Source organism: Diadema antillarum, unplaced genomic scaffold (assembly GCF_040938485.1).
Source record: "Diadema antillarum isolate AM-2024a unplaced genomic scaffold, OU_Dant_1.0 scf00000024, whole genome shotgun sequence".
NCBI lineage: Eukaryota > Metazoa > Echinodermata > Echinoidea > Diadematoida > Diadematidae > Diadema > Diadema antillarum.
This window is the reverse complement of record NW_027270913.1, coordinates 3055638-3065408: the sequence shown is the minus strand read 5'-3', so window position 1 is coordinate 3065408 and position 9771 is coordinate 3055638. Positions and strand designations below refer to the sequence as shown.

At 37.1% G+C, this 9771-nt stretch overlaps 2 protein-coding genes across 3 annotated transcripts; both read left to right on the top strand.

Moving 5' to 3' along the window:
- The first annotated feature begins 576 nt into the window (after positions 1-576).
- LOC139733168 (microsomal glutathione S-transferase 1-like) lies at positions 577-3792 on the top strand. 2 transcript variants are annotated; one of them, XM_071644019.1, is made up of 4 exons: positions 577-730; positions 850-985; positions 1901-1992; positions 2623-3792. In XM_071644019.1, exons 2-4 carry the CDS (start codon positions 869-871, stop codon positions 2870-2872), a joined length of 459 nt encoding a protein of 152 aa, XP_071500120.1. In that variant the 5' UTR covers positions 577-730; positions 850-868; the 3' UTR covers positions 2873-3792. The 2 variants fall into 2 exon arrangements, with proteins under 2 accessions (XP_071500120.1, XP_071500112.1); XM_071644011.1 differs by having other exon boundaries at positions 577-985.
- A 1241-nt stretch (positions 3793-5033) lies between these two features.
- Positions 5034-7381, top strand: LOC139733158 (microsomal glutathione S-transferase 1-like). Its single transcript, XM_071644001.1, has 3 exons — positions 5034-5256; positions 5875-5963; positions 7083-7381. The coding sequence occupies exons 1-3, from the start codon at positions 5140-5142 to the stop codon at positions 7330-7332; spliced, it is 456 nt and encodes a 151-aa protein (XP_071500102.1). The 5' UTR covers positions 5034-5139; the 3' UTR covers positions 7333-7381.
- The last annotated feature ends 2390 nt before the right edge of the window (positions 7382-9771 follow it).

Sequence of the window (9771 nt, the reverse complement as noted above, 5' to 3'; positions counted from 1 at the left end):
TTATATCTGCATTTTCTTTCTCCAAATCAATAACAAATGAAAACAAAGTGATACAGAGTATGCCAAAAAAGAGGAGGGTACAACATACAGATTAATATATAAGAAATGTCAATTTCATAACAACATCAGTCTGTAATAACATATGAATCAAAACAACATATTAAGGCATACTGTATTTATGAACAAAGGAGAAACAAATACAGGGGACCGTCATTTAATATAAGCAGATCTTGACGTGGATAAGGCCCTATCTTATATCTGTATGTCATGATGACTTCAAATAATTTGTGCTATCTAGATGACATATTTGGAGTAATTCATTGTTGTCCTTGTTGGTTTTTGGAGAGAATTGACAAAGATTTACATCTCAGAGAAGGCCAGCCAAATGTCCTATAGAGTGTAGTCCTTGCGCAGGCGCAATTTGATTTGACTTTTAAAAACCACAAAAGCATCACTCTGGACTTTGAGCGTCCAATCCAGGCAGTCACTTGGCCTATTATCAACAAATTGACAAACTAGCTGCAACGTGATATGCTGTGTGTGAATCGTTGTGTAACCCACAGAGTCTCACTGAAATTTCAGACAAGACATGCATGATTCCCACCCAGGCCATTCATGTAATGCACGAAGGAATAGTTTAGCCGTATTTTATCTCGTCTCTGGAAGGACTCCATGTCAGTTTCACGTCTGCACTCACATTGTTGGATTCATCATGTTTACTGTTTAACAGGTGAATAACGAAACTCCCGTTTCCTAAAACTTTGTAGTCTGTGTCCTTGGGCAAATTCATCGACAACTTTTTTTTTCTTAGCTTATTCTTTCTTCTCTTTTTTTTTTCGAGAGAGACAGCGAGAGAGAAACTTCAGAAATGTCTGACTATCTTATGAAAAAGGAACTTTCGTACTTCGCGACCTATGGAACCGTCATACTACTGAAGATGGCTTTATTGTCCCCCGTGACAGGGCTGACGAGAGTGAAGAGGAAGGTAACGTAGCATGCTGTCTAGATCGTCACTATCAGCATTAATCTTCTTCTGCTGCTGCTTCTCTTTCTTTCTCCTCTCCTCCTCCTTTCCGTTTCCTTCATCCTTCAGCTGTCCTTTTCTTTCCTTCTTCAACAGTCTGAGCCTGCACTTTGTGTTAGTATATTGCTAAACTATAGGGACTGACATTAAGAAGGAGTGATATTATTAGGGAATACATGTATTGCCTTTGGTTCAACTGGTATCACTGATCGAGTCTCGAACCACTAGGGACCGATGTTTATAGAAGGACTTACAAAGTGTATCTTAGATATGGCACACGTTTTGTTTCAGCTGTTTGCAATTGTTGTGTGCACGGTGTGTGTACAGCCTGTATCTGTTATACAGAAGCTCATGGTCATGATGGTGTGATGTGATGGATGTATGTAAAGGTATTTTGAGGGAAAAAATGACTGAAATTATAAGGCAATTCACAATCTATAACCAAGGAGGTAAGAGCTCGCCTAGTACCTCCTTGCTATAATCCCAAATGCTTGATGGACCTAACGGCACACAAGCCTCATTTTAAAGATACCAGCCCCATGTATAACTGATCATGTACGAAAAGTGGACAGAATCAACGCTGTTTATGATGCTGTTAATGAGTATTTTAACAGAATGATACAATATGAAGCGAAAAACGAAGTATGATATGATGTGAGAAAATCAAACTTGATCAAACGACCTGAAATAATTTAATGGTAAGAAATGAAAAGAAATCATATTAAATGAGGAGAAGTGAAAAGAGTAAAATCAGGAAGCCCAGCTTATGAACCTTTCATCCAGCCTCAGTTGCGACAGCAACTTGTTGTAAAAAAGAGTAATTCAGTCACGTCATATTCACATAATTTTCTGGTCTCTGCATGTATTACATTCCAGGCTTTTGCTAATGAAGAGGATATGGCAGTTCGGAAAGACTACAAAGAGAAGAAACTCACATTCAACGATCCGGTTATTGAGAGAATGAGGAGGTAAGCTAAAATAAAAAACTCCTCAGTTCTGTCAAGGATATGTTCTTCCTTACAGATTTTACAGTGTCCATGGTCTTTTCCTTTAACTACTTGCCCATAAACTTCTTGCATTCTGAGGAACACGAAGATTATAAAAACGCGACTGATCTTATGACTCCATCTGAGAATGACCTGTTTTCTTTTTTTTACTACTTTTTGAATGAGTATATAAGCGAAAAAGACGTAAATGCCTGTTTTGCTCTACTGCAGTCAATCTCTATCATCTAGAGAGGAAAGAAAATGCCAAAAATTCAGCAACTAGTGACAGATTTAGAATAAGGGACGTTCCACTAATTCCTTATTATTTTACAGAAAGTAAAATGGTCACTGTAAGTTTAAATCTTGTGTAACGATTATGTCATGCATTATAAATTTATCGGTGAGGCCTGTTCGTCCCTGTTGGATCAAGACTGGGACACGATGGCGTTTGTTGTCGGAAATGTGTGACATGTTGTTGCGCCACCATATTTTCTTACCTTTCGTAATAATACAATTTTGATATTTTTCTCTTTCTCAGTGAATAGGAAGCCTGATATAAAATCATAGATGAATCAACATAAAAACAATTTTATGTCATGATGTATCAAACAGGTGTCATCTGAACGACCTTGAGAACATCGTGCCCTTCTTCGGGCTGGGACTCCTCTACGCGCTCTTTTCAGGCGCCTCCATCAGCACCCTGTTGTGGCACTACAGAATCTTCACCGTATCTCGTCTGCTACACACCATCGTCTACCTCTACGCCATTCCCCAACCATCGAGGGCGCTCTGTTTCTTAGCAGGATTCGGTGTTAATGTATCCATGGGCGTGCAGTTACTGATGAACAACATTAACCTTTAAGATTTCCACACACACACACACACACACACACACACACACACACACACAAAGAAAATGCAGAATGCAATGCAAGCAATCATGTCATGTTTAAGGAAATTGACAGAGATCTTTGAGAATGAGAATTTTAACTCACTTAATTTAGTAATTGTGACTATGTTAAATCATCATTGCATTGAGTGCAGCTCGATCGAAAGAAAGAAAAATTGACATGAAAGCGATCTCAATCATTTCTTCGAAATGTATTCAATGTCATTGTACAACTGTTTTAACCTGTCAAAGGTCGATGACATTTATCCATTCATAAAGATATTATGACACGAGCACCATAGTAGAATCAGAAAGTGAAATTAAATACTGTGTTTCTTCATGATTAATCACTTGTCAGTAGCAGTCTTGGTGGCAAGATTCGTTGATGAAGAAACCATCAAAATTAATATAAGGGAGTTCACGGTTGTGATTTGCGCATGTGCAGAACAAAGGTCAAATGAGAATGTCTGTGTATTTGCCACTGACTTTAAAACGTAAAGAAGTCTCGAGCAACTATGAGAATCTGAATTATGTCAGTACAATGAATGTGTTTCAGACTAAATTAGAACGTACAGGTGTAAGTCATTCATCAACACTGTTCAGCAAAATCTCTCCATGCACTTTCTCAACATTGATTTAATACAAGATGACATGCTTCAAAAAGGAATTCTTGATCACAACACATGCCATGTCCATGTTATTTCAAAGTCTGTGGTGTAGGGGTCAAATGAGACATGCCCTAACCATGAACTCCCTTATTGATGATAACCTCGTGATCTTTTCTTGAACCCAATGTTTTATGCATTTTTTTTTTGTAAAGAATGGTTGTTTCAATGTTTGTTGTTTGTTTGTTTGTTCGTTTTATTTCTTTTTGCTCCATATTCCATGTTTTAACAAATAAACCATAAATATAAAAAAAAATCCTGAATGAGTAATCAAAAATTGTTGAATAAAAAAAATTTATAATAAAGACATGTGAACTATGATGAATCTACGGTGGAAGCATTGCTTGCAGGACGTAGATTATTTTCTCAGAACTGATTTATTAGGTGAATTCTCACTTGAAAGTTACAGCTGAAAAGAATGACAAATCATGAAAATGGAAAATACAAACAGTAAAGGGTATGAGAAAAAGAGAGGGAGAGAGAGAGAGAGAGAGAACAAAATAATGTCCGCTAGACGAAACAGGGATTACTGAAATCAGAGTTTGCTGAGAGTCGCGTGATCACCAGGTTGAGACGCGAATCAGATACTTGCATGCAGGGAATGCAAAGTATGCACATAGAAAACCCAGCAATATAGAAGAAAGATATGAATTATGAAAAATGATTTTGAGTGTATGCTTAAGTGCAGAATCTCCGCTGTCACAATACCACTGTAGGCTATCTCTGCGTTGGAAGATATCAAAATGGCGATTCTGCATCATATTCAATTTGGCTTTAAAAGAAAAAAAAGTACATCTCAGACATAGATACAAAATGATTGTGAACGTTTAACAAATATCGGACCTGACACCACCCCAAGAAACACACACACGCACACACACACACCCGAGCACACAAACAGTGCATACACAGAAGTACACACACACACACACACACACACACACACGCATACACACACGCACACACACACACACACACACACATCTTAAATTGTCCCATTCTGATATTTTTTTTTGCTCACGTGCCTAGTCTTGTGATGTGTTTAAAAACCACTCATACTATGAACATTGAGACGAATTATGAGATCTCGAAACATTCATTTTAACTGACAATCGCTGCTAGATTCATGCTTTATGATGTTTTTCACCTCCTCAGTTGCAGTGCTATAACCCTGCACTTCACCTATGTACACAGGATAGACCCTGGGCTGAGCAAATAATATTCTCAATTCGAGCCTTTCCTCTTGAGGAGGGTTCACAGACAGGATAGTGTATAGTTGTAAATTATCCACCACAATAATAAATGTCAATATAATTCAAGCTACAAGAATAGGGTCCTATCTGTGTGGACTTTGTCTTCAATGATAGGTAGCAGTCGCGTGCTCTATCGAAGAAGCACCATTTATGTATAAATAAAAAGATGAGTAGTTTGGATTTGGCCACCCACCTTACATTTCCACCGTTGCCGTCTTAGCTTATCCATACAGGAGTGTGGTTGTAATCATACACAGATTGTCGATTGACAATTGCTAAAGTTTCATTTTACTTCCACTGACGACCTAATAGGAGAGGAAAAATGTCCGACGGTCTTGGGAGTGAAGGATTTTCCTATTTTGTGACTTACGTCACGATCGTGCTGCTGAAGATGGTCTTCATGTCGCCTGTCACTGGATTCTTCAGAGTTACACGAAAGGTACGACGTGGGCTTATTTCGTATAGGATATCTATAGTCTAGTCAGCGTACACACCCACACTCGCATGAATTATGTACTTATACCTCCGCTGCAATATACAGTTTTAAAAAAATGCCCCAAATGGAAGAAGAAAGATAATATAAAATGTTTTTACTATGATTTCAAAATTATTCCATGCTCATTGTCTTACATTATGCTTTGAACGTGATTGGACATTTCATACTTCTTTGTCTATTGTATTCCATCCTCACTTAAACTATAATTCTTGAGTATTTTGATGAGGTCATAATCATTTATGCTAAAACCCTTCTCCCCCTGTCTCATTTATTGATGATTTATTGGCCACATAAACAATAATTATGTTATCATCTTCATTTTGACTTTCTAGTGGGCCTAATCTCTGCAATACCTTTGGAAACTGGTTTACTTCAAGTGTTTACCTAAAACCTTTCCGTAAGCCTATAAAGCCTTACTTAAAACCTTACCGTAAATCTTACCAAACCATGCAAACGGAAGCACTACTGAAATCACTGTGTAAAACACTCTACTGCACCTGCACCTGCACGCGTGAAACGCTTTTCATCTGAGCAATAATTTTCTTCGTCTGTCTCATGCAGGTCTATGCCAACCAAGAAGATACGGTGGGACAAGGTGTCAAAGACAACAAGACCATTATGAACGATCCTGTAGTGGAGAGAGTTCGGAGGTAGACAATAATCAGTATAGTGACCCTGCATGGATGGCGCCTTCCATATTAAAACAAAAAAAAAAGTTCCTTTGACAGTGCTGTTGGCTGTTGATAGTCTTTGTTTTTCAATGTGTGCATTGTATTTCTTACTGCTTTCTGAGAGAAAAACAAAAGATATACAAAACAATAATTTAAAGAATAATTCTTTTATGACTTCTGTGATAGAAAGTCAAACAGAAGGGATTGATGACGCTTTTTCTTTTCTTTTCGATAAGTATACACAAGATGCATGTTTTTTCCATTTTTTTCTCTTCCTTGTCTTTCAAGGCTGTCGTGTCTTCAAGCTATAATTACGCTTATTTGACGACAGTTTTCTGCATTTACACTCCCAATACACTAAATGTGCCATTATTCAGTCAGATCATTTGATTTTCTTTATCCCGAGTGGTTCCCAATCGACGTGTTCTCTTACTCTTTTCTTTAATCTGTACACGTATATTTCAGTTTTATATTAGGATGCACACATTGTGGTTCCTTTGTCTTGTAAACAAAAAGAAATGACTGTATTTCATTTTTGTAATATGTAGGAGCCTATTCGATGCAGAAAATTCCTAATAAATTCATTTGAATTCGACTATGAGTATCGTGACGAATGAAACAATAAAAAAGTGCATGAATTTACAACAAGTAGTACATGTATATAATTACAGCATTTCTATATTCAGTATAAGCAGCCGATTTATTGTGGTCCATCTGGTCCAGTACAAAATCGCTATTTTGAAATGGTGTCCAAAAGAAATCAAGCGATATTATGATACAGTAGTAAAGGTATCCATACTGTAAACCTCATCTAAACACACACACACACACACACACACACACACACACACACACACACACAAACAAACACACACACACACACACAAACGCACACACACACACAAACAAACTAAACTTTCTCACTCGTGAACTCAGTGCTTCTTGAATCGCAAACTGCATCAGGTAGGGCCTTCTGGGATACAACAGCTTTTGGAGGCAATCTGTTGCTATCAAGAAATCTTCGCAACATACAAGACTGTCACATGTTTTATCAGGATGACTGTACACTTTCTTTTGTGGAATGCCTTTATCATACAGGTGTCATCTGAACGACCTTGAGAACATCGTGCCTTTCTTCGGGCTGGGACTCCTCTACGCACTCTTTTCAGGCGCCTCCATCAGCACCCTGTTGTGGCACTACAGGATCTTCACCGTTTCTCGTCTGCTACACACCGTCGTCTACCTCAACGCCATTCCCCAACCGTCGAGGGCGCTGTGCTTCGCTGCAGGATTAGCAGTCAATATTTCAATGGGTGTTCAGATATTGATGAACAATTTTAATCTATAATGTGTTACCACTTTAGAGTGAAACAGCAGATAAATCATGTTTGCATCATTTGACGACTGCAGTGACGGTTACATGTGATTATCGATGTTATTATAAACTGTCATTCCTTGGTATTATTTCTAGTCGTTGATTTTAGTGTCTTTACACGTAACTATTAGGGTGTGTATGATAGCGTGATGTTTGTTTTCATATCGCATATCAAATGCTTTCGCTAACAAAACAAAACAAAACAAAATAAAACAAAACAAAACAAAGCAAAACAAAACAAAACTACCACAATAAAATTGCTGTGGTAGTTTCTTTTTATCGTTTTACATTGGTTTCAAATAGAAACCAATGAGTTTGGTTACTTGTTTATCTTGTTTATTTCGTTTATTTCATTTGAGATGTTTATACGCGAATGCGGAGTTCTTCTGAAATACAGGTATTGATCATAGATTTACTGTTTCCTCTTTTTTTTTTCTGTTTGCCCTGTTTATCATCATTATGATAAGATTCTCTGCCAAAGGCGCAAAGTTAGGAACCGAACTTGAAATGTTGCCCTTCTCCACCATTAACAAACCATTTTTACAGTTACCATCTGAGCATGTACAGGTAAATGTTATTGTAAACCTTCTCTTCAGACTGAAGTTTAAGCTGATTTCGTAACTGGATAGGTCTTCATGAAAACTATGATATTATAAAATATCCATGTATGACCAAGGTGCATATCTTCATTGAAATATACAGGTCAATATTTTGCATTCTTTTCAATCAAATTGATAATATAATGAAAAACTTTCATACAGCACTTACATGCAGATTACTATCCTCTGTTGAGATGTTTTCATTTGTTCCTCTAAAAAGATTGTGCCATGTTTTGTACAGCCTGTGATTCCAGAGGTCATTGCAGACTAGCGCTCAAAAACGAAATTTCTTTGGTTTGGTGTTGTATCTTTTCATTATTGTGTTTTGCTATTCGTTGCTAGTATACTTCATTAGATAAAGAAAAAATATCATATCCATTAAAATTTCGAACAATATTATAGTTACATTCTATGAACTTTATTTTCTGTTGCAGAAGCTAAAAACTTGTAATGATTGCTAAAATGATAACCGATTCGTCAATTGGCAACACAATAGAATGACCTCCAAGTTCCTGTTTCTCTCTCAACTTGGCAATGTTTTTTTACATTCCTTTCTGATTTTGTGCAGATTTAATGAATTTAATCAGTTTCATCTAATGTGGTGATGACGTGATTATGATATCCGTAGCAAATTTCTTTTTGAAAGGACTTTATAAACAAGGAAGGAAGCCTCATTTTTACACCGTTGAGGAAAGTTCAAGAAATATGCACCTCGAAACAGAATAAAAGTTGTTAGTGATAAATAATTACATTTTCCGTCCCTTTTATGTACAGTGATCAGTATTCTCAAAAAGTGTAATAGTTACCTGGTGAACGCTCAGTACCGTGTAGTACTGAGTATTGAGCAATATCGACATCATTATCTATTATAAGTAGATGATATAGAAATCGTAGACTCCGAGGACTACTAAAGTAGTGAATATTCACTTTCACTACATACACACACATTTATAAACAACATTGTATATATATACATTTATCATTATATATATATATATATATATATATATACAGTTAAACTCGCCTAAGTCGACGTCGCATATGTCGAGTAATCGCACAAGTCGATGATTTTAAAAAGTCCCGATTTTTCCCCAATGACTTACGTGTATTAATTCACTCACAAGTCGAATTTTTTAAGTCGAATACTCGCCTAAGTCGATGAAATTCCATGAGCACTTTCACGGAAAAAACATTGAATTCACTGTGACTAAGTCGAATAAGATTTTATTGTGTAATAAATCACTGTCAAAATCACGAGACGCCAGTTTTTGTTTACATACAGTATATATACCGAAAGAAACTTTGCGTTGATAAACATTAACGTTTCATTAACGCAAGCGGTTTCACCTGAATCGTTAGTAACGCAAACTAACGATCGGGAAAATGAATGTTTGTAGTAACGATGAGTAACGATCCCAAGCGCAAATTAACCATGTTTAGTTGACATTAACGATATATAGGTAACGCAATAAGAACTCACGCGAGATTTTGGTTTCCGTTACCGAGACCTGGTGAAAGGACGACGTAGCCCCTGCCGAGTGTAGCGATCTATGCCTTATATTTAGCGGAGTCTTTTCGCGAATCAATCACGATTTCGCGAATGGTTAATTTGCGACCGGGGTCACCAAAAACGCACGCCGGGCCACCAAAAAAGCCGGATGTTTGCCTTCAGTTTTGGAAATGAACAGCGGTAACAATCGGCTCCATAAGATGCTAGAATAAATGTCAGATGTTTGCTCTTGGAAATGAATAGCGGTAATATTCGACTCCGTATAATACTAAAATAAATGTCGGATGTTTGCTTACACTTTTG